General features: G+C 51.7%; 5 protein-coding genes across 5 annotated transcripts; 1 reads left to right on the top strand and 4 right to left on the bottom strand.

Annotated features, from left to right (window-relative positions):
* Positions 1 to 383: 383 nt before the first annotated feature.
* On the bottom strand, positions 384 to 2,776 carry HSE1 (ESCRT-0 subunit protein HSE1; the record flags this gene model as incomplete). Its single annotated transcript, XM_046087015.1, has 9 exons — positions 384 to 934; positions 997 to 1,200; positions 1,263 to 1,889; positions 1,955 to 2,075; positions 2,138 to 2,236; positions 2,317 to 2,392; positions 2,467 to 2,501; positions 2,584 to 2,633; positions 2,737 to 2,776. 9 exons carry the CDS (start codon positions 2,774 to 2,776, stop codon positions 384 to 386), a joined length of 1,803 nt encoding a protein of 600 aa, XP_045942981.1.
* A 1,519-nt stretch (positions 2,777 to 4,295) lies between these two features.
* pakA (mitogen-activated protein kinase kinase kinase kinase STE20) lies at positions 4,296 to 8,696 on the bottom strand. The gene is made up of 4 exons (XM_046087014.1): positions 5,901 to 8,696; positions 5,722 to 5,821; positions 5,333 to 5,667; positions 4,296 to 5,273 (listed from the first exon to the last, which is right to left on the bottom strand). Exons 1-4 carry the CDS (start codon positions 7,875 to 7,877, stop codon positions 5,172 to 5,174), a joined length of 2,514 nt encoding a protein of 837 aa, XP_045942980.1. The 5' UTR covers positions 7,878 to 8,696; the 3' UTR covers positions 4,296 to 5,171.
* A 3,852-nt stretch (positions 8,697 to 12,548) lies between these two features.
* LDX57_005333 (putative nucleoside transporter) lies at positions 12,549 to 14,270 on the bottom strand (the record flags this gene model as incomplete). Its single annotated transcript, XM_046087013.1, has 3 exons — positions 12,549 to 13,042; positions 13,114 to 13,795; positions 13,917 to 14,270. The coding sequence occupies 3 exons, from the start codon at positions 14,268 to 14,270 to the stop codon at positions 12,549 to 12,551; spliced, it is 1,530 nt and encodes a 509-aa protein (XP_045942979.1).
* Positions 14,271 to 16,637: 2,367 nt separating this feature from the next.
* Positions 16,638 to 21,552, top strand: LDX57_005332 (putative RNA binding effector protein Scp160; the record flags this gene model as incomplete). Its single annotated transcript, XM_046087012.1, has 5 exons — positions 16,638 to 16,648; positions 17,374 to 17,810; positions 17,918 to 18,171; positions 18,232 to 20,494; positions 20,561 to 21,552. The coding sequence occupies 5 exons, from the start codon at positions 16,638 to 16,640 to the stop codon at positions 21,550 to 21,552; spliced, it is 3,957 nt and encodes a 1,318-aa protein (XP_045942978.1).
* Positions 21,553 to 22,426: 874 nt separating this feature from the next.
* Positions 22,427 to 23,015, bottom strand: LDX57_005331 (cytochrome b5-like heme/steroid binding domain-containing protein; the record flags this gene model as incomplete). Its single annotated transcript, XM_046087011.1, has 3 exons — positions 22,427 to 22,588; positions 22,665 to 22,791; positions 22,897 to 23,015. The coding sequence occupies 3 exons, from the start codon at positions 23,013 to 23,015 to the stop codon at positions 22,427 to 22,429; spliced, it is 408 nt and encodes a 135-aa protein (XP_045942977.1).
* Between the last annotated feature and the right edge of the window lie 754 nt (positions 23,016 to 23,769).

Below are 23,769 nucleotides of genomic sequence, written 5' to 3'. Positions count from 1 at the left end.
TTGCTATTTTCTGCTTTGGGTTTGACTACACTGTATAGGCTTACGGAGAACCCTGTTTTTGACAATTAATTGAATTGGCAGACACATTAATCGTTAATTGACACGCAACAAAGATCTGTGATGAAACATGAAGCTTCAAGAATGCCTCATACGTGTACATTTTGCGGAAATTGGATTTGTTCCGTCGCAACCAGAGCAGATGCAGAAGTATAAGACTACCCGAAGCCACCCCAGGGAGATCTGACGATGGCCACAGATATGTTCTAAGCAGCCCTCCCTTCACTTGCTCTTCGATTCACGACTTAGCAGATCATGGGGTAGGCGGTACCATTGGACCAAATCGAGGCGGTTAACCCTCATAACTCATCATGGGCACGATGAACTTATCGATAGAAGGATGCGGGGTTGGAGTTAGGGGCACCTCCAGGAGGGTTGTATGCCTGATAGCCTCCACCACTAGGGTTAAGGGGATAAGGTACGGCGCCGGCTGCGCCCGGGACAGGAGGAGGTTGGTGCATCGGCGCTGGTTGGTGGGACGCGGGGGTAGGAGGGTATGGGGCCGTTTGCCCGGTGGGAGGTACGTTGGCTGCATCATCAGAGGGGTATGCTGGGTTAGAGTACTCCTGCTGGGGATAATGTTGCATAGCGCCTGGGATTTGAGCGCTGGGGTAGGGAGGTCGGCCTGCCGAAGGGTGGTCGACAGGCGAATCATAAACGGACGTTCCTAGTTCCTGAGGGTGTTCATACGTCGACTCCGGTCGGTGATGCACTGGCTGGTATGAGTCGGGGGCAGGCTGCGAAGGCTGCTGTTGGTATGGTGCGCCTGCAGGAGGAGTTTGGGTGCGCGGGTCAGGGGACTGAGTAGGGGCAGGATACCCAGACGCCTGATCTCCTCCATAGTAGGGATTCGTATTAGACTGGACGGGCTGGCTCTCTTTGTTTTTCGCCATGTCAGAATTATGCACACATATCAAGATTTGTATTGACGAGACCAACCTTGGGGGCGCGGGCTGAAGTACCGCTGGGGGTCAGCCTGTGCGCCAGGATAACCCAGGGACGACGCGGGTCCAGGATATCCGTACTGAGGTTGGCCTGGTCTGCCATACTGCGGTTGAGCGGGGTGCGACATGGATGCCTCCAGAAGAGTCTCATAATCCCGTCGAGCTTTGATAAACTTCTCATTGAGTTGCGTAAACTCATCTAGGTGATGGTAAGCCGAAAGCAAAACACTTGGTGGATTTTCTTGTCATGAGATAGCATACCCTTCTTTTGCGAGTATTTGCCAATCAGCTCGATCAATTTAGGCCGAATTGCCAGGGTTGAGTGATATAGATTCGTGATCTCCTCGTTCTCCTGCACATTGGGCTCAGAGCCACGCGTGCTAAGCAGGGTCAAGAGCTTCTCGACGTTCTTGATCTGTCCGAAAACTTCGGTTTCCGTCTGCGCATCCCGCTGCAGCTCTTCGACCGTAGGATCAGGAAGCTTCTCAACGTAGTTAAGAGGGAAGATTCCAGTCTGCCCTCTCAGCGAACCCTTCCACCAATCCTTATACACCGACTCGAGCACAGCAATGACATCGCCCTTGCGAAACTGCAATTCACCCGGCTCCGACGGCTGGAAGTCGAAAAGCGCGCGGACACGCGAGACGGTAGCTGCTGAAGTACCCGAGGGCACGGCTTGAGAAGCTGCTTCCTGGACTTGGTTGACCGCGGAAGAGCTGGCTTCGGGCTGGTGGTCCAGAACGGCGGCGGAGGTGGCAGCGGCGGCCGGTATAGGTTTCTCCCTTATCGAGAGTGCCAGAGCCATTTGAAGTTCTTCCTCCTCCTTCTGGCGATCAATGTCTGTGATTTCCGTTTTCACGGGTTTCGACGGAGGTTGTAGGTTGGGGTCTGAGCGAACAGCATGGACTGGTTAGCATACCGCATGCGCATCAATTCAAGAACGTGTATCTTACTTTGCGTCTTCAACGTCATGTAGGCTTGTTCCATGATCCCGAAATCCGGGTTACTGGCGAACATTTCCGTCCACTCCTGCATGCGCTCCAAGATCTTCGACTTGACTTGCTGGTGGGTGTTCTAGAAAAGCAAATCACTGTTCAGTACAATCTTCGCGACATGGCAGCACATTGCAATCTTACCCTATCACTCGCCAGTCGTAACAAGGCATCCGTGAAGCTTCTTGATGCTAGTTCGCGATGGATCTTAGGACCGCAGTTTTGCGCCAGGGCATTTCCAAGCTATATAAACGATCAGCAAGTCGAGGGGGTTCGCATAGCGGCTTCCAAGAAGCCTCCAGGGGCAGAGCGGCGCAACGAACCTCCAAAGTGTATAATTGCACATTGGCATTGCGATGTGCAAGCCGCTTGATCAAGGCAGCAACAGCATCCTTTGCACTAAAACCCGGGCGCATGTCAGCATCACCGTGGCCCAGCAGGGTTGTCCAAACATGGAACCAAGGAAAGCCTACCCAGATTCCTCCGCAGCCACTTTGTCGCAGACATCCTATCAATCCAACGCAGTCAGAACCAATCAATCTAGTCTTCCTCCCAACGAAGAAATGGTATCCCCGGCAAGGTTCTCGTACAAGTATATATTCCCAGTTCTCGGAAGTGAGATTCTCATCGGTCGCCTTGGCTAGATTGTGGGGAAAGTCGCATATCAGCAACGAACTTGAGGACCACAGGAAACAAAGTCGCGGGGCGATGCTGAAGTCACCGAGGGGTCAGGGGGATCTTACCGACAGCGTCATCAAAGGCGTTCTGCTGTTGCCGAAACATCGCGTATGTTTTGCCTCGAGCTGGCCCAACTCAGATGCTACTCTTTGAACGCTCAACGTATGGTGATTCCGCCGATCTGAATTATCTCTCCGGAATATGATCACTATGCCACGAGATCAAAAACCGAAGATGCTGGTCCGACGTGGCTAACTTTCTCGTCCAAGAATGCGCAGATCAAGGCAGAACACCGGAGGGTGCGGGGGGGAGCGGTCAACGGTCGCCAGATGTCCACTCTGGCCGGTGAGTTGGATACGGTGGGAGAGGTGAGTGTAGGTTGTTCCTTCGAGTTGAGGAATGTTTAGGAAAGGGATTCCGGTGCAGTAAAAGTCCAGAAAGAAGGTGTGGGTTTCAGCAGAGAGAAAAAAAGCTTGGGCATTGAGTGGAAGGCTGCAACCTGATGCGAGTGACGATGGTTCGCGCAGGCGGAGAACCGCCTCTGACGGGCCGCGCGCTACGCCTGAATAAGCGAGCTCTGCTGTAGGCGATGACGACGTTTACGGATACTTTCTACTACTTTATGGAGTACTGAGTATGTAGGTACTCCTGAGATAACTATGACAGTGTATGTTGATTCCCTATCTTTCACCTGTACCATTGTCTTTGAATATTCTCTTGACGGACCAGTAGCTCGGGCACCATTCACCCAACTGCCCCTAACTAAATGCCCTAAATATACGAGCTCAGTCTCCCAGCCCCCAGACCACAAACCCGCCACTTTGCGGTCAGTGACTTGACTCATTGCGAGGTTCATGTACCCACCGTCGATCTTAGTCTGTATATTTTAGGATCGGATACTTCTCTTTCGTAACTTTGCCCCTAACAAGGAAAGGGCCGCTCCAGGTACTGCACAAGCCGAGGATAAGTAAATATTCTACGGGCAGCAGCTCTTCCTGGCATATTATGGCAGATAATCATACTAAAGAGCTAAATGAGATCCTCAATATGGTACATCTGCACACATACACTGTACTCACAAGACACCTACGATATACATACATGCCCATCTCCCCCTCAAACCCCCACATATATATCCTAACCAAGATAACAACCACCCACTCCAGACAACCCGAAGAAACAAAAACACTGAAAAATATACAAGCATCCCATAAATCAATCAACCAACCGACCCAATTCCAAAACCCTCGCAGCAAAGTTCAGTTCAACCCCATGCACTGCCTCATTCCTCCACCACACCCCTTCTGGAGCCAGCAAATACCCATTGTCAAACCGTACGACTCCAAGGATAAGGGAACGGTGACCGCATCCACATCCACAGCTACACACAACCATAACCACCAAGTCAAGGTCAAGCCAAGCCAAGTTGAGCCAAGACACCGCTCTTATCTACCGAAGGACCGTAGGTATGTATGTACAGTACATACGTAGGTTGGTCGGAGGGCACCCGGGGGGTAGTTCAGGCAGACAGACAGACAGACAGTCAGGTAGGGAGGTACGCCATCGGTGACACATGACGAATAGGAAATGGGACGGGCTGGTGGTCTTCGGCGTGCTTATTCGAGTCGCACAAGCATGGGGAGGGGGGTTGAAGGTCGAGAGGATTAGGGGCTTGTAGACTAGGTAGGTGTCATGGTTAGTGGAGAGGGATTTTTGCGCCATTAGAACAGCTCAAACCAAACTAAAACAGGACAGGACAGAACAACGGGATGAAAAAGGACAAGGAATGGTAGCAATGTTCAAGGAAGTTGATGAGGTAAGTAGAAGATATGAACGCCTTGTATTATGTTTTTCGGTCCCATGAGTAGAAGATAGGTAGGTCGTTAGTCATTATGATGAGGATGAGGATGATAAGAATAAGAACGCCAGTCAACTACAACCGAAGACAAATAGTAGACAGATGCTTGCCCCAGTAGAAATAAATCACTCACAGCCGCTCTTGCTCAGTCATGATATTGGATATTCAAGCCCGTCCGGCGACATGGCAATGATAGCAGGAGCGAAAGCAAAACATATGTAACTCCAGATAGGATTTACAGTCACCTCCCAGTAATCTTATAAAAGATAAGACGGTGGAAAGATAAAGACAACACAAACACGCCAAAGGAGTGAAGGGAAGTGCTAGCAATCATCAAAGATAGGAGGATATATGGATCATCGAATGAGAGTGCAGGAATGCTCATGCCACCAGAGAGGAGCGGCGAGGAATCAAGAATAGGGGAAGTAATCATCAAATCATCGCCATCTATAACATTTAAGATCCGGGGAAAAGAAGCCCAGAAAGAATAAAAATAGCACCAGGAAAAACGCGAGTCTTTCCCATTATGCAATGCCAGCATATCGTAGTCCGGCAAAATATGAAACATCAGAGGTAATGGGTATCTGGAGGAGAGACAAGAGGACATCAACATATATAGAGACAGCTAAATGCGAGGCATTTTTAGCCCCCCTTTTGAGCCTTTTCAGCGGCCCGACTAGCGCGCGCAGCTTTGACAAGGGGAGACAAATGATTGAGCGGTGCGCAGAAGGACATGAATGGATGCTGTGTCACAAGTTAACGAGCTGTTCGGACCGGAAAATCAACAGAAGTTGAAAACATACCTTCAGCAGATCATGTGCCGACGCTCTTTTTTCCGGGTCTACTTTCAGCGCAAGTGACAGGAAATCCCGGAAGACGGGCGACAGATTGTGTTCATCTTTGATCTTGGGTGTACCGTTCGTGGCAATCAGGTAGAGCGCCCGCAGGGGGGATTCCGTGAGATAAGGAGGTTCGCCCTCGATCATCTCGATTGCCATGATACCCAAACTCCAAATGTCGACTTTTCGGCCGTATTCCTTTCTGGTGACGACTTCGGGGGCCATCCAATAGGGCGTGCCGACCATAGTGTTGCGCTTGTTGTGGGAGTCGTTGATTTGGGCACAGAAACCAAAATCGGCTGTAATTGTTCGTTAAATTGGGTCAAACACTCAAATATCGACTCCGAACTTACTTAATTTGATATTGCCATCCATTGAAAGAAGAATGTTATCAGACTTGATATCACGATGAATAACCCCTTTCGAGTGCAGGTGCTGCAAGCCATTAAGCGTCTGGAAATCAAATGTTAGCAACTCGAATGTCGGGTACTTGTGAGGAGCGAAGAGGAACTCCGCCGAAAATAAAACCCACCTCTCGACAAACAGCCGCAATCTGGGCTTCGCTCATGATGTTGAAAGTGACGACATCAGTCAGACTGCCGCCTTCCATGTACTCCATCACCACCCACAGGTCCAGACCGTGGAGGTAACTGTCTAGGAAATTCACAATATTCCTGTGCTTGCTGTCTTTCATCACAAGGATCTCATTGATGATAAGATCCTTCTTCGGCTGCAGATCGAGATTCATTTGCTTGATAGCAACGCAGTTGTTGGTGCCGTTCTGATAGGCGGTAAAGACACCGCCAGACGCACCCTGGCCAATTTTGTTGAGAGTGTGATACATCTTGCTCGGATCTCCGGGGGTACAGATGGCGACCAGTCGAGACCGAATGTCCATAGCAGTGCTCTGACGGGGCCGCTGCCGGGGGCGAGCTGCGGGAGGGGCACGGGAAGGGTCATCCACGGGGGTGACATGTTGCGGAGGCGGGGGCTGCGCTGTCTGTTTCTGTTCTGGCCGGGGTTGCTGCTGCGGCTGCTGCTGCTGCTGACGTTGGCTGCGGCTGCGTTCAAGCTGTTTGCTGGCGATTGCTTGTTGGGCTGCGGCAAGGGCATGCTCCTGCTGCTGTTGGTACTGTGCCGGCGTGGCAACGACCGCCGGAGGCGCCCATGCCGCTTGCGACCCGTTGGTTTTCGAGTTGGATCGGCTGGGTTGAGACTCGGACGGCAACGGTTCGGTCTCCGGAATGGGTGGCGTACCGAACTGGTTGGCAAAGGGATCCTGAACCGGCCGGTTGGAGGCACCACCATACGGACTGGTAGCCACCGGTGGCTGAGGTGCCGGCCGGGCAGGAGTCATATTGGCGGGCGCCGGAGGCTTTGGCGGGGCCCGATTAGGGACGAGGCCGCCGCCACCAATAGGCGGGGACATGGCTTGGCCAACCGAAACACCACGGGGAATGGGAGGCGGTGCCCGTGGGTTTTCAAAACTCCCTTCATGGTTTTGAGGGAATCGAGGACTCGTCGGAGGGGATGTTCGCTGAGCAGCAGATCCGCCGGAGCCGGGTTGAGACGTCGCCGTTGTAATCAACTGTGGTTGCGGATATGCGTGGTCGAACTTGTGCCACACCTCATCGTCACCACGGGCATTCTTTTCGTAGAACCGCATGATATCCACCATGGTCTGCGGGTGTTCCTCCTGCTCCTTCTTCGAGATACCGCTCTCCTGCAGCAACCGCTGCCATTCTCGGGGCAAACCCGTGAACTGACCCGTCTGGTTGTCATAACCGACGTGGGTAACGTGCACGGGGTTTTCGGGGGCGGAGATTTTGATGCCACGCGGAGAGCCTAGCATGCTGTTGACGAAGCTGGAGAAGCTGCTCTTCTTGCTTCGGCCGGTCCCCAGCGGCCGGGGAGCGCCCCCCTCGTCGGAATACCGTTTCGTATTCGCGGGGCGATCATTGTCCGTCCGATTCACGAGATTATCCATCCGGTTGTGTAGAGTGGTGAAGCTGGCAGACTGTCTGAGGCCACGAGGGTCCGGGGTGGTTTGAGATCGTAGGGTCGGAGGTTTCTCGGGGAGGGTTCCTACGGGTTCGGCGCTGTTCTCGTCAAGAGCACTGAGCATGCCCCGGGAATCAAACGGGGCGCCAATCAATTCATCTGAGCTTTGTTCGGTCAGAGAAAATCGTCCCGAGTGGGGTGGACGGGCTTTGCCGGAGTAAAAGTTGGAAGATGGCTGGGCAGTGTCGTTGCCAGCGATGACCGGTGACGGGCCCCCGCTATTCTGGTCGACGGAGGAGGAAGAGGAGCCGTATGCGTTGGATCGTGTGCGCGAGTGCTCTCGACTGCCGGCGGCAGACGAACGTGGATAGACTGGGGCGGAGGGATGGCGTTTGAGAGAGGTGTTACTTTGTTGGCTCTTGAGGATTCGAGAACTAAAGCTAGGAGGATCTTTGTGAAGCTTGCTTGACTGACGTCGAAATTTTAAAGAGAAACTATCGTGATTCATGGCGTACGGGGTTTTAGGGGAGGGGAATTTAACAGGTCAAGCGACTGGGGGGGAGGTGGAGGGAACGCAGACGGTCGTAACAAAGTGACAGGGTTCCAAGTCGACTAGGCACAATGGCTTGATTGGAGGGGAGAGGGGGGGGAAAGCCACCAGGTGAGGCGGTGCTTTCTCGCTGTCCCTTCCGTCACTTTCTTTTTCTTTTCTTTTTTTTTAGAGGTGTTGTTTTGAATTCTTGAGTTGTTGTTGTGCAGCGAAGTATGGTGGGACCGGGCGTCTGGAGGTGGGAAGAGAAAGGTGGGTGTGAAACTGTACAGGTAGTATGTGTATGGATGATTGGGAGGGGAGATGATGGGTAAAAACGAATGATGGATGTTGACCCAACGAGGATGACTGTCGTTGGATGAGACGGAGTAACGGGGATGCAAGAAGATCCAGTTAGGCCGACGCAAGGGAGGACGCGCGCAAAGAAGAAAAAGGAAAAAGAAAAAAGAAAGAGAAGCTGGCGCGGGCTACCGTCAACCACCAAAATCCAGTGGTTGGCACGTGGAGAGCCGCTGAGTGTCCAACTTTAGGCGGTGACGGGGCAAGAGAAGAGAGGAGGGTATCCGAAATTGAATCAACTGCAGATAACCGACAGCTCAGCACACAGATCTGCAATCCACTGAGGGACAGTTGCGAATGAAAGAGAAAGGATTTCGAGAGGAGAAAAGAGGACGAGAAGGCGAGAAAGCGAGAGGGCAGATGAAAAAGCAATTATTCCTTCTAGTCGATGATCCCAGGGGAGACTTGATTATTTTATTATTATTATTATTCAGATTTAATAAAATTAAAAAAAAAAAAATAGGAAAGGGAAGGGGAAAAAAACACGCAGCGGAAAGAGGAGGAGATGGGGACAAAGCCAGACGGGGGGGGGGGGGGGGGGGGAAGGGATCCAGTTGATTGATTTAGTTAGATTGGAGGCTGGACCAGCGACGGGGACAAGCGAGTACCAAACGGGCCGTCAGTAAGGAAAAGATTTGACTTGACCGGAGGGTGAGGGCAGTCGAGCTCAATGGAAGTCTTATTTTATTTTGATTCGATTTTATTAATATATTAAGACCGCAATCTCTTTTTTCTATCGAGGAGGGGGAAGGAAATAGTGAGTGAGAGAGAAAGAAAGAGAGCAAACGGCCAGCCACTTGGCCAGCCTGTGACGTACTGGCGGGTTGACAATAGGGCGGTCAATATGCACTTCTTATTATTCTAATTATGTGTGAATTATCCGTATGAGTCTCTTGCCTTACCCTTCCATCGGTTAGACGCTGATTAGCGGTTGATGAAATATCAGGGATCTTTTAACCTTTCAACCAAGTCAACAGAAAAGGCTCAAACATGGGGCAGAGTAAAAAGCAAAAAACCAAATAAAAAAGTACCGTTTATCCTGTACGTTACGGGTATATCCTCCTGCTGGTAAAAGAACTAAATCACTTTCGTCGCAATATTATTATGATGATAATAATAATAATAATATTTGATTGGGATTACCCGCCGGCTCCAGGACCGGTTTACATCACCTGTCTCAGATGCGACCGCTCAGAAGGGCAGGAGAGAAATTCTAGACACATCTTGACCCCAGTCGATGTGATCCGATCGGATAAGACTTCCCCTCCCTCCTCCGTTCCAATAATTTGGTTGTCTTGTGTTTGGGACTGGTCTACCTAGGACCTAGGTAGCTAGAGAGGAGAAATAGCTAGAGGTAGCTCCTGTGTACGGAGTATCCCCCAATCTCGTCCCTCAATCTCCTGGGGACCGAACTATCTGAGCATCTGTGCGTTGTTTCGGAAAAAGGACCGCTGGGCAAGACTCCAGACGGGGCTTGAATGACCGACCCGACGACGTTGCCAGTCTCGGCTGGAATCTTAAGATTAACGCGGTCCTTCTCTCATCTCCTCGTCCATCGTTCTCTCGCCCCAAAGAAGAACGTTCCATTCTGACATAATTACTTTATTTGGCTACTTAAACACGACCTCATCTGACATGATCACAAAGTACGAAAAGTGAAAACCCAAAAACGAAATAAAAGCCATTTGGTCAGAACGACCCAAAAAAAAAACTGAAATGAAATGACACCGTCGAGTCAGGGAGTCCCGATGACGATCAGACCTCTCCTCCAGAAGATCAGAGCGAGGACTGCCGAATCAAAAGCGCGCGAAACAATGCTCCGTCCAGCCTTCCAGCTCTTATCACTTCCAATTCTGCAGGTACCGTCTTATCCTCACGGCTGTGATCAAACCGGATGTGTAGAATTCCAGTCCGGCCTCCCCCCTGCTCCTGCAGACACATATACGATGCAGCCCGACCAAGTCACACATGTGTCTCTAGTAATCTTCCCATCCCTTACCGGTGCAATTTAATCGTCTGGGTTCGGGAACGGAGAACAGAGCCGTTCCGCTCTCTGCGTCTTCTTGGCCGGTCGGACCTGTGGGATATCATATGTGACTGGTCCTCACTACCTAGTTGGTAGCCATGATGATGACGATGGACGATTTAATATGGACAATTGACAATAGTGTACACGGGATTCAGTATGTGGCAAGGTGCCACTGCCTGCCAGGAGTCCAGAGTCCAGACCCCAGACCTGACTCAGGAGAACCTCGAATCGCAGAGAGACGGGAGATATCAGCCTACGACGACGCTAGCGTCTCTCCGGAGCGCGACGGGACCAACTGTCGGAGTCGTCCAGGACACACACACTAGGGCATCCTTTGTCTTAGTGTAGTTAACTCTTAAACGTTGAACTTGACACGAAGTCGTTGCCGGCTCCCCGGATTTTTTCGTTCGGGATAATTTCCTCCCATGGTTCATCCGCTTGGAGTGCGTAGTGGTCCAACACTTGTCGAAATCAAGCCATTCATGGTAAGATGCAAACCAACCGAACCACGTCAAGGACTCAAATCCCATCGAATCCAACTTATGACAGCCAAGGGAATTGATTCCGATCGCAGTTGGATCCGCATATGTCACGTGAACGCGGCCGCCAAACACAAAAAAAATCAAGAAAGAAAAAGAAAATCCGGTTCTCGTCCGGGAAGACACGCGATCAGCGGTCCGGATGATGTCAAATGGTCTCTATGGATCCAAACCCGAGAAAGACCAAGAAAGTGACCTGCCGGTATCTGTTTACAGTAGAACAACAAAAAACATCACGATGAAAATTGCCATCTCTGACCTCTCAAAGCCCCTCCTCCGTTCACCCAATAAATGGTCACCGGTCAGCAATCAAATCTCTAATCTCCTCAGGGGCTGATCGTCATAACAGGTGGGCGATATTATTGAATATATGTCCACTCCGAGGGGCTTAGTCCGAAACAATTAGAGACCAAGAAGCCCACATGCCGAGAAGAATCAGTCCAGAAAATTCTTTTCTCCAGCCGTTTTTGCTTCCTTGCTGTAGGGGATAAGGCACGGTGGCCTTGCCAATCCAATGCCGAAATGGGAGGCCTTTCGGGACTTTTTTTTTAGCCGCGATTCCACTTTCTTTTAATTAATTGATATATGGATGGACAGGAGGTCTAGATGAGTGTGGTCATCAATATCGATTTGTTCAGAATTTGTTTGGGACTGTTTTTGCGACTTGTTCGATTGTAGGGAGTCTGATTATCTACTTGGTAGTTAGTCGTACTGGGTGAAGCAACGGTTCAGCTACCAGATGACTCGGTAGGGTTCTCTTGACCTGTCTCCCTGACCTGTGTATGTCGCAGAGAGGTCGGTCTACGGATGAATCTAGTTTGGATAATTGCTGGCTCTGTTGTAGATGATGAAAGATATTATCAACCCATCATTGGACATGAAACAAGAGGGTACGGATATCGGAGCCGTCTTTATATATACAACACAACAATCAATCAATCGAGGGAAAAAAACCCAGTGTAGAAAGAATGTCACTGTTCAATGCTCAACATAAAACATCCCCAGATTAAATCAAGTTATCGCGTAACGCACAGCCATGAATTCTCGTCGCTGGCCGATTTTACCTCACGAAGCCACAACATGAACATATACGAGCGACCATCACAATGGCGCAGCCACGTCCGTATCTGACAGGCGGGAATGAGCCCATAGCTTTTCACATGGTCATTGTTATAAAGATCTATAATGTCTCTCAGTGTATTCTTTACATCTCACATGCATTTGTATAGTCTGAACTATCATGTCCGCGCCTTTACATATAACTACTGTATACCAGTTTGTGTTGACCTCCTTTTTATACCGTCAAATAGCACGTGGGCATCATAGCCCCTTCTACGGACATGGCAGCCCCATGAGTCATCCTCAACGAGGACATTCTCTTCCTTGAGTAGTTCATGCAGCATGTTGGGTGAGTACTATAGAAGAGAGTATGGCCTTTACAAAACGCATAGCTGATCTTTGTATCTCAGATAGTTGACTACACCCGAGCATTTCCCCACAGCATTATGGATCTAGGTAGCATGCGACCATCTCAGCAGCATCAAGCAGTCTAGCATCAGCCAATCCAACCGAGCTACTAATGAAATAAAACACCTTGAAACCAGCTTCACTGATGCTTCCATATATCTCGTCAATAAATTTACATTTTAAGAAACTAACGAGCTCCTAACGACCTACTCATCGAATGATGCTACACTGACGAGTAGGGTAGAACAAGTAACCCTACCGCCCAACAAACCTCATCTCCAACATCCTCAATGGCACATACGCCACGCCCGTAAACACCAACGCCAACTCATTCGCAACATCGCCCCCATCTCTCCCGATCTGCCTCGCCAACACGCCCACATAATACGTCTCCACCATGCCCACGATCCAACCCGCCGCGCCACACAAGAATGCCGTGAAGCCCGCGTACCCGACGGGCAGGCGAGACGGCGTGTTCCACGCGTCCAGATCGTAGTTGGAGACCTTGCCGCCGCGGAAGACGTAGTGTTCGAGAAACAGGATCACGAAGAACGAGGTGTTCCAGTAGCCGAGCAGCGAGAGGAAGTTCTCGAGGACGTCGAGGAGGTGGTCCCGGCCTGCGATGCCGAGGCAGAGGATGCAGGCGAAGACGAGCGTGGACCAGAGTGCGCGGGGCACTTTGGCGAAGGGTTTGGCGAAGAGTTGGGCGGAGAGGGCACCGGAGTAGATGGCGATGCAGTTGACGCCGACTGTTGGAGTGAACAGGTTAGTTTGTAACGGGAAGGGTGGATGGGTGGCTAGGGATGTTACTACTACATACTTCCAGACAACACCAACAGTACCAGCAGGAACTTGGCGAATCCGCGCGGATAGATGATGATCTTCAGAATCTCGCCGATCCCATCGTCATACGCAGCAGCCCATTCCGGGTTCGTGTCCAATGCGGAGCTAATACAAGCGCCGAGCAGCATGCCGATACACGTGGGGATGGTGATTCCGAGGGTTGTATACAGAAAGACCTTCACCTTGGAGATATTGACCGGATACTGGACGTAAAAGTCCGAGACGATGGAACTCCACGACGCGCTGGACCCGTAGACGACGCTGATCAGACTCAGCACGTTGCCGGACCTATCGAGGCCGAAGACGGTGGGCGGCGCGGCGATGTTGGCGCGATGAGCCGACTCGCCGTAGATGATCATGAAGATGACGAAGAACACGGTCCAGGCGTATTGCTCGTACAGGAGCACGCCTTTCAGCCCGACAAAGCTGAACACAAAGCTGATGCATGCCACGATGACGACCCCGACGGCGATGGAGACGCGGCCGTCAGATACGGCGCTCAGTGCTAATCCTCCCGTAATGCAGTTCACCGAGGCCCAGCCCAGTTGCTCGATCACATTGAGAAGGGCGATGATAGACGACGGGTAGAAGCCCAGTGAGTACCGGGAGATAGCGACCTGACGGAGTCCGGTCTCAGGGCCCAGGGTAGCGCACCATCCCTAGCATCATGCATCAGAATGGAAAGTCAAGCAAAGTGGGCTATTGTGGACTCAATCAATATACAAAGAGAACGACCCCAACAAGAAAACAAAAAAAAAGAAGAAAACAGAAAGTACGAACCGTAACACAAGCCCCCAAGAAAGTCGAGCAAATGACAATCGGAATCGTCTGTCCCAACGACAAACCGAACTGCTTCCCCAGGAAGCCGGTACTGAAACAACTGATGTTCATGGTGGCAGAGGCCCACATGAAGGCCATGGCTAGCGAGTTCGGAGGGTGGCGATCATCAGCAGGGACTCTGTCAAGACTATGCGACTCGATGCCTAATTTCCGGTCCAGCAGCTCCTCGTAATATCGAATGCGCGCGAAGAATCCCGTCGGCTGGGATTTTGAGGAATCATCTTCGACGGGGGCCAGGTTTAACTCCGTCTGGGGTTTTTTCTCGGCTTCTGCCTCGAGGACGTGAGCGTCCATGTTGGGCCGTTTCTTAAGGTAAACTGGAGACACTGGAAAGGGAGAAGGTCATAACAGGGAAAGAAAGACAAGTCAAATTCAACCCAGATAAAAAAGCAACTTATTACGGAATAGAAAGTAGGAACCGTGAGTCATTTGTAGGCTGTCATTATCAATTATCCCGTGCGATGGAATGGAGCCGTCCCATCGGGGTTATAACCCCCGTTCCGTTCTTATCAGAACAGTTGGGAACTTGCGAGTCTAGCCTTGTGTTACCAGAGCATTGTGAGACAGAAGACGGGGGGCGGTAGAAGACATGGGACTTGTCTATGGTATATCTATCGAGGACAGAAAACCTACGTATAAACAGAATAAGGCTGGGACCGTACGATGAAAAGATTTCTGGTAAAATACAAGCTTTGAGCGTGGGGGGAAACCTTTTTTCTTTTTCTTTTTCTCCCTCGCTTTTCCCGGTGAAAAACGTCCGATGCAGGTTTGCATATCGAGGTTAAGCTTTTGGTCCACTTCGGCCCTTGCTTAGCGCTCCTCTCCTATCATCCCGGTGGGTCAGCAGCCACGATCAGAATCAAGAATGATCCTAGTCATGGGAAGTTGGTTCGAAGTCATAATTACTCCTGCTGTCTACTCGCACTTAACTCAATTTCTGTTTTTTAACATTCTGAGCACTACTCTGCTGCCGTCGCCGGTGCTTAATGCATCTACCGAATGCCTGAGGCATACTCAGAAAAAAAGCAAATGGACAGCGTCTCGTAAGACACACAGAAGTTTTGCCTCAAACTGTCTATCGGGGTATCATTCACTCTAGGTTGCCTGAAAGTGATATATCATCTCATATAGACTCTTGCCTTTTCTTTATAGACCGCGCTAACACAAAAACCCTCAGTTACGGGGTAGACAATCCTCGTAATCCCGACCTACCTTATTCAAATACAACTATTCCACGCAGGTTTAGCTATCTGTCTTTGACAGCAGCAGGCGCAGAGAAACGTGCTGTATCCAGACACTCTTACGTGTATGAGAAAGACAAAAGATCAGTCTAAAGAGGATGATGGCTACACCCTATAGCGGAAAAATCTCCTCTGTCGCTTAAGTACATGCGGCTGATCAAAGCTGACCATTGAGCGAATAAATACCCTGCGAATCCCCTGCCTTTCTGTTTCGATGTTAATCTGCATGCAACACACTCTGAGAGGTACAGTGGCCCCATTAAACCTCACCAAGAAGCCAGCTAAGACTGCGCATCATATAACAGTGTCTTCCTCATTGGCATGGACCATCCATCGTAGCAAGGGAACGACATGCCTCGATAATAAACTACATACACTGTGATCCTGCCCGAAACAAAAGTCAGCCAAAGGCTGATCATCATCAAGAGTTTCTCATCCCTGGCCCGGGCCTCAGATCGTAACAAAGAGAACCATTTGCCTCGATGATGAACCAGCATAGAATATACAGTCGAGCACGCATACGAAGAGCAATTGACCGAGTGTCTGAGAGAAGCACTGTGACTCTATCAATATCCCAAGCAGGGAGGTAGAGAGGCAGGTCTGGGTGCCTAGATATTATGCTCCAAGTGATCGACACTGACATAGGTTTCAATTAGAAAATGGTGCAGAATAGAGGAAGTCATTCGAAGAAGGCAACAACTACAATAACAACGGGGTGTGCTCCATGATAATCCAGGAAACTACTATGGAATCACTACACTATGGGTCTCATTTGCTGTTGCTCAAGTACGATCTGTATGTGATGTTTATGCGCTAATCTGAATTTCAAGCAGGAAGGAAAGCACCAGAATGCTCATGCCTTATCCCCGAAAAACTTACACGCCGTTACCTACCTACTACCTGGGCAGATAGATTTCTTTCAAAAGGGCACCCGAAGCATTGAAGAAGCCCTCGATACAGCCCGAATGTAAAGCAAGGCCGTTCAGACAAACGGGGAAAGAAAGATAAAAAAAAAGAAATGCATCATTTACACTATCTATCTAGAGGCTCAAACCCTAAGGGAATATACAGACAAGGATTTAACACCTAGCTAAATCGCAGAGACGAACAAATATTATCCCTATTGTTATATCAATATCAAAGGTAGGTCTCGTAAGACCAGAAAGCCCGACAGAAGACAGAAGCAAGTAACTAATTTTTTCTCATTCAAACGTATGCTGATGATGTTCTCATGAGCTGTCCCAGCCTTGTCACCCCGAAGGACAGATTGAGCCAGGAAATCTGTCCGACAATCGTGTAACGGTTACTTCACCGTGAAGGCGATACTACCTTGAGGCACACGCGCGGTCAATTCGCTCGGCTGACTACGGCGGACTCAGCCTTGATCTTGAGGATGAGGGTGTAAACAGAGCGTCAAGTCATGAAGAACTTGTAAGCCGTGACACTCTTACTAAGCATTCTCGGAGATTCAATTGAATTTGAATGACATTACAAAGACCCCGTTGAATACCACCGACAGGGACGAAGGTGAATGAGGATCAACTGAATTGGAGGTGAACGGAGTGGAAAACGGAACGTTCCAAGAGAATCTCGGCAGCGGCCGTCGATGGGCCGACTCCCCCGGGCCCTCCGTCTGTCTGTCCTCTTCTCCTCTCCATTATTCCATCACATCACTTGTCTTGCACTTGAGCCTGTCTCTTCTCGGCCTCACGCTCCATTCACCTCCCCCCTCTCTCTTCTCTCTCTCTTCCTCTCCTCCTCTCTCCCGCGTGTCCCACCTCTTCTTTCTCCCTCCCCTCCCCTCCTCTTCTCTCCTTCCCCTCGTCTCTTTCTCTGTTTATTCTTCGGCTGCCGTTGTCTTTTTTTGCTTTTAGCCTGATCAGACAGCAATTGCATTTTTATTTCCCCATATTCATTTATTCTTCAGTCTTGTTTCTCCGCAAGACCTGTTCCCTGTCATTTATTCTTTTCTAAATCCAATTGCCCTTCTCTTGGTGCGATTCTTTCTCTGCTGATCGGTCGTCGCACTCTTTGAGCAGCGACTACTCCGCAACCCCGGCGGCTTTTTTTTTCTTGGTACGTCTGTTTGTCTCATCCCCTCAATGGCCTTTTCAATGATATTCCCCGCTAATACTCAATGATATACAGTGTCATAGGCAGACCCCCATCGCTATTCCCTTCAAATACCTCTTCCCATTCATCGAACAACCGCGGACAATGGCTACCGATTTGTCGAACGTTAACGGCGGCGCCCCCAAATCCCGTGCCGCCATGCTGGAAGAACAGCATGCACGCGACGAGGCGCACAGGCCCACGGTGGAGGACGTGCCTGATGAGGATGATCTTCAGCACCCCCCTCCGTCGTCGGTGGTGAAGCCCGAGGCTACGCCGCAGGCACCAGCCCCGGCTGCCACGCCATCGGTCCCGAAACCCGCTCCCAAGAAGGCTCCCGCATTCGATGTTCAGTCCGAGGAGCTGTTCCCTGCTCTGGGAAGCGGTCCTAAGCCTAAGGTTCCGACTGCTTCTGCCTGGGGTGCGAAGGGACCTTCCGCTGCCGCCGTCGCCAACGGTGCCCCCAGTGGTGCGCAAGCAGGTATGTCGTGTAGTAACTCTTCTGCCTGGACCTGATTGTATCCATATTGCGGGTTCCCAGAATTCTCCATTGAGACATCCTGCTAACCTGTCTTGAATCAGCTCCAGGCCTCGATATCCCCAGAATCATGAGCCTTCCCGGAAAGCACATGGAACAGCTGCGTCTGGTTCCTTCCCAGATGCTCCCCCGCGGTCAGCTGAAGAAACCCCTTCGCGATATCCTGCGTGATATCTCCAAGCGGTCCAAGGCCAACGTTGATATGCGCGGTGGACCTGGAGGTTCTATAATCTTTGAGGGTAAGGGCTCGGTGGATGCTGTGAGACAAGCCCTCAAAGAGGTGGCGCAGCAGGTTGGATCCAAGGTATGATGTCTTGTCGATGCTCTCCACCCCATCAGACTGCGGACTAAGCATGGTATCTAGCAATCTGTCCGTGTTCCCATCCCCACATCTGCTCGCCCTCATATTATCGGTCGACAGGGAGCGGTTGTCCAGGACATCCAGCAGCGGACCGGCGCGCGTGTGCAGGTCCCCCGTGCAGAGGATCCCGCCGCTGGTGAAGATGATGATGACACCGACACGATTGACGTCCTGATCGAAGGTGACGCCGTTGCCGCCGAGATGGCCCGCCGAGAGATCGAGGCCATTGTGAAGGAGCGTGCTGCCAACATGAGCCTGCGACTCAAGACAATCCCGCCCGAGTTCTTCCCCTTCATCGCGGGTGCCCACAATGCCAACCTTCGGGACATCGAGGAGCGCACGAAGGCGCAGGTCCACGTGCCCCGCTATGATACCTGGCTGAGCCAGCCCCCGCCCCAGGAGGCCGAGCCGGGTCAGGTCCAATTTGTCCCGGTCCCCGAGAAGAACATCCACATCTCTGGAGAGCGGGCTGCTGCACAGGAAGCCCGTGCTGAGGTTGAGCGACTCGCTGCCGATCTGCAGCGCCGATTGGTCCTGCGGCAATTGGCTATCAACCGTGGTCAACACCAGTTCATCCTTGGCGATAATGCCGATGCGCTGCACGAATTCCTCGCCGACACCGGATGTGCCATCGTGCTGCCCCCTGCATCTGACGAGAGCGAATTTCTCACCATCACTGGTCCCGTCGATCGGATTGAGAGTGGTATCAACCGGGCCATGGATCTCGCCACGAGCATGCAGATGGCTAGCATCGACTTGTCCCGTCAGCACCTGAACGCTCCCGCAGGAGCGAGTGCCCACGCTCGTGCTCTTACCCGGTACTTGAGACAGCGCCAAATCATCAAGGAGCTGGAGAACTTGTACGATGCCCGTATCGCGCTTCCCCCCAGCTCCGACGGCCCCGTCACCTGGGAAGTGTACTCCAGAGATGGCAAGAACACTATCCGCGCCCGGTCCGACATCATGAACCTTGTCCAAGCGCATCCTCCGGCCCGTATCCGTTACGTCTCCGTTGACCCTTACTTCCACCCGTACCTGCGGTCGCGCAGCATCGCCAAGCTGCGCAGCGACTACGGTGTGCACCTCTTGGTTCCCGAAGAGATCGACAGCTCTGACGTTGTTCTCGTTTACGAGGGTCCGTCTGCTGCCGCCGCCCAGGCCGAAGTCTCGCGTCAGCGTCCCTCCGCGGCCGAACTCGCTGCCTTCGAGAAGGGTCTTCAAGAAGCCCAGGCCTACCTTTTGAGCACGCTGGGTGACCAGAATGATGTGGTGGCCAAGTCTGTCAACGTCCCGGGTAAGTATCAGGACAAGGTGAGCAAATTCATCGCTCGTGACCAGCAGGCCAAGGGTGAAGACCAGATCCCCGTTCGCGCCATTGTCGGTGACGCGAAGGGCGCTCGGGACTGCGAGGTGTCCCTGCGCGGTCCTTCTGGCACCGTGGGAGACCTGATCTCCGCCCTGCAAGCATTCGTCGTGGAGCAGGAGAAGGACGACCTCGAGCGCGGCTACACTACGACGTTCGACTTCCCCCAGAAGTATGCCAACTTCCTCATCGGCAAGAAGGGCGAAAACATCAACAAGTTGCGCGAAGAATTCGACGTTGACATCAAGGTGGAAAATGGCAAGGTTGAGGTGAAGGGCCCCAAGGCCAAGGCCGATGCTGCCAGGATGAGAATCATCAACTTGGGCAAGAAGCTGGAAGACGAGACGACTCACATTCTCAAGATCCCTGCCCAATACCATCGTGAACTGATTGGACAGAAGGGAAGCCAGGTTAACCGGCTCCAGGACCGCTATGCTGTCCGCGTCCAGTTCCCTCGGGCAGCCGTGGCTGACGACGAGACCTCTAGCGAGGCGGGACGCCCCAGCCGTCCCCAACAGGCTGCTGACGAAGTCCTTGTGAAGGGTCCCAGCAAGGGTGCTGACTCTGCTCGCGATGAGATCCTCAGTCTGTTGCAGTGGGTGATTGACCATTCTTTCTCGGCCACCGTGTCCGTGGCCCAGTCGCAGATTCCCTCTCTGATCGGCCAGCGCGGCCGAGAGATGGACAAGCTCCGGGCTGATACCGAGGCTCAAATCGATGTCCCCGGTGTGAACGATGCGCCCGACGCCTCGGGCCGCGTTCAAATCAAGATCAAGGGTACCAAGAAGCAGGTCGAGGAGGCCAAGAAGATCCTGCAGCAACGTTCTAACCAGTTCGATGCCATCGTGACCAAGACTGTTGAGGTCGACAAGAAGCACCACAAGTCCCTCATTGGCGGTGGAGGTGAGTTATTGACGACGCCATGAAAGATCTGCCTCCTTGTCCGAGCACATGCTAACTCTGAACCAGGTGCCAACATTCGCAAGATCGTTTCCGACGCTGGCGGTCCTACTGACGGCAGCGCCTCTCGTATCGTCCGATTCCCCCGCCCGGAGAGCAGTGACACAGCGATCAAGCTTGAAGGCGAGGGCCCGCTTGTTGACAACATCATCGCTGCTATTGAGGAATTCGTCAGAGAGCGCGAGGACCAGGTGACTGTCAGCCTTGACGTTCCCCAGATCCAGCACCGACTCCTGATCGGTCGTGGCGGTGACACCCGCCGGGACATCGAATCGAAGTTCAACATCACCCTTGACATCCCCAAGCAAGGCTCCGGGCGCACCGAGATCAAGATCAAGGGCCCCAGCAACGCCGTCGGCGATGCGAAGGAGCACATCCTCGCCATGCTCAAGGACCAACAGGGTGAGAAGGTCGACGTGCCTCGTCACCTCCACCATGCCGTCTCCGACAACGGCGCCTTCTTCCGTCGTCTCCGCAACGACTACAAGGTCACCGTCGACCACGCCGGCCAGCAGGTGCCCGCCAAGCCCGTCGTCGAGGACTCGCGCGCCGCAGTCAACGGCGGCGGCTCTTCCATGCCCCTGATCACCGACGAGCCCAGCGAGTCCGTCGAAGCTCACTCGTGGAAGGTCGTCGACAACAGCCCCCCGGCCACCGCCGACCCGACCCAGCCCGCCACCATCCCCTGGGTGCTCGCGGGTACCAGCGACAACGTCACCCGCGCCAAGGCCGCCCTCGAGAAGGCGATCGCCGCCGCCTCGCAGCAGTCCGCCACCGGCTACCTCATTCTCCCCGACCCCAAGACCTACCGCTTCGTCGTCGGCCAGGGCGGCAGCCAGATTAACGCTATCCGGAAACAGACCGGTTGCCGCATCAACGTCCCCAAGGACCAGGCCAAGGGCGAGGCCATCGAAATCAAGGGCGGTAAGGACAACCTCGAACAAGCCAAGGATATGATCCTGGAGGCTGTCCGTGCCGGCCTGGAGGGTAACTCCCGGTAAAAGGTATAAAAAAGAACCCCGATGAACTGAAATATAGGGTGGTGGTGGTGGTGAAGCAAGAAAAGATGCGTTTATAATGATTTTTTTTTCTACTTTGTCCTTTTCATTTTATATCATCTTGGATTGGGAAAAAACCCTGATCTCCCTCTTCATATCTATCTATATATCTACCTTATCTACTTTTTATTTTTTGGTCAAGCATCCTGCTCAGAATTATTCTCTTCTCATATTTGCTTTATTGCGGTTTGTTGAATAAAAAAGACTGTTGTATAGCTCTCTCTATCTCTCTATCTCTACATTTACTACTTAGCATCAGAGGCAACGTTTGTTTATTTATTTTGTCTTTTCCCGACTTGGTTATCTTTGTGATTTAACCGTGCTTTATAACTCAAGAGGAACATCTTGGCTTTTCAACCTAACTTTTCGATCTGCACAATTTGGTCATGATGCTGGATATGGATTCATATCTGAGGTCGCACTGTAAGCTCTACAAATATGCAACTTTCTTTTAAGGATCAGAAAGGTCTGATATAGAAGGAACGCGGTCTATTAGAAATTGCCATAGAAAGTAAGTCGTAAAAAAGTGACTAGGAAGGTAGTAGAAGACAATCGGGTAGCGAGAAGTAAGAAAGGTAGATATCCATCGTGTCCAAAACAGAAATTCTTGGTCTTTCTCGCGAATATCTTGCGAAAGATCTGACAGAAACAGAACAAAGATCAACACCATAAATATCTGCAGTGGATATCACCTGACAAAATCCCCCGGTGTAAGAACGACAACAACGAAGATGTTCACATTAAAAAAGGGCTCAAAGAAATTCGATCATTCTTTATTCTTCAGAATTTTTGTTTTGTTTTCATTCGTCGGCTTCATTTACTGCGCCTCAGCGGACTTCTGCAGGTACTGGTAGGCACCGTAGGCGATGGCACCACCGACCAAGAGGAAAGCATAGAGACCGACACCGAGACCGGACGAATCGCTGGAGCCGGAGGAGGCAGCAGGCTGGGCATGGGCCTTGGGAGCGGGGTCGCCGGGCTAGAGGGACGTACGGGGATTAGCTTTTCTGATCCGCATCGCAATTACAGCATATGGGAAGGGATTGAAAACATACCATGCGCTTCAGGTCACCGACGTACAGACCATCCAAGATCTCGCGGGCCTCGTCACTGTGCCCGACATCCTCGAAAGCCTCCGTGCTGTCCTGACCGCCGACGTCGAGAAGAACCTCCTCACCACCGCTGGAATTGGTTGTTAGTCTTGGTACAGAAAACGATCCCCTAATTCATTTTCTCTATTGTTCTGTCGGGGGCCACAGAGGAGACTTTTGTGCCAGGATAACGTACGGGTGCTCGTCAACGAAAGAGGTGCAGTCGTAGACCTTGTCGTGCACGATGAGGTAGAGGTCCTTCTTGGTGTTGTGCTCAGCAACCTCCTGGAAGGTGAGTTCCTTGTTGGCAGACATGATGATGGATTCGGAGTCTAGATAATGGGAGAGAAAGTAGAAGGGTTAGCTTGGACAGATAGGTCAAAAGTGGTTGAATTGATGACGGAGGGGTTGGAGAATAGGACAGCGTGTGAGTGGATGAGCAAGAGTGTCTGCAAGGAGAGGGATAAGCGGCGCAGGGAACCAGTTCCGACGGTTACACCTTCACACCGTCCAGGACAGACAACGCCGGTAGATGGTAGACGGGAAAAGAGCGGTATTAATGATGACGTTATCCTCTCCGATCGAGGAGGGAATTTGCACATGGGAATTGCAGGCATGATATGATGACAGCCAGCCGGGGAATGCGAAAGGAGCGAGCCCGAGAGTTTATTGACTTACCGAGAAAGGAGGTGATCGATCAGGAGGTAGGATTGACAATAGAGATCGCGAACGAGGACGACAAGGGGGAATGTCTAACAGCAATTGCGACGAGGGATGAACCGAGGCGAGATGGAAGGGAAGCAGAAGAGGGAGAGAAGGAAAGAGGAGAGAGGAGGAGAAATAGAAAAGGGAAGGAGCGACATGCAAGCAACGTGATTCGACGGGTGATTCCGCCTGAGGATCGGAGCTGCCGCGATGCTCTTCCGGTGCTCGTTGCCTGAGGTTATCCTCGGTCAGTCGGCCTCTGTCGACCTGACAGTCGATCGTCCTTTGTCTATTGTCTATCGTCTACACTCTACACCTTATACCCTGTACTCTAGAGTCTAGAGATTCACTCTCTGTAGAAATC

The sequence above is a fragment of the Aspergillus melleus genome (assembly GCF_016097325.1).
Source record: "Aspergillus melleus strain CBS 546.65 chromosome Unknown contig3, whole genome shotgun sequence".
Classification (NCBI taxonomy): Eukaryota; Fungi; Ascomycota; class Eurotiomycetes; order Eurotiales; family Aspergillaceae; genus Aspergillus; species Aspergillus melleus.
Note: the sequence above shows the minus strand (reverse complement) of the source record. Positions and strands in the feature narration are given on the sequence as shown.

Bases quoted from the DNA above. Each gene is read 5' to 3' on its own strand.
- pakA (XM_046087014.1), bottom strand. From the start codon at position 7,877: ATGAATCACGATAGTTTCTCTTTAAAATTTCGACGTCAGTCAAGCAAG. The intron at 5,822-5,900 runs GTGGGTTTTATT...TTTGATTTCCAG, and splicing joins TTGCGGCTGTTTGTCGAGAG to ACGCTTAATGGCTTGCAGCA. The intron at 5,274-5,332 runs GTATGTTTTCAA...CTTGTGACACAG, and splicing joins CGGCACATGATCTGCTGAAG to CATCCATTCATGTCCTTCTG.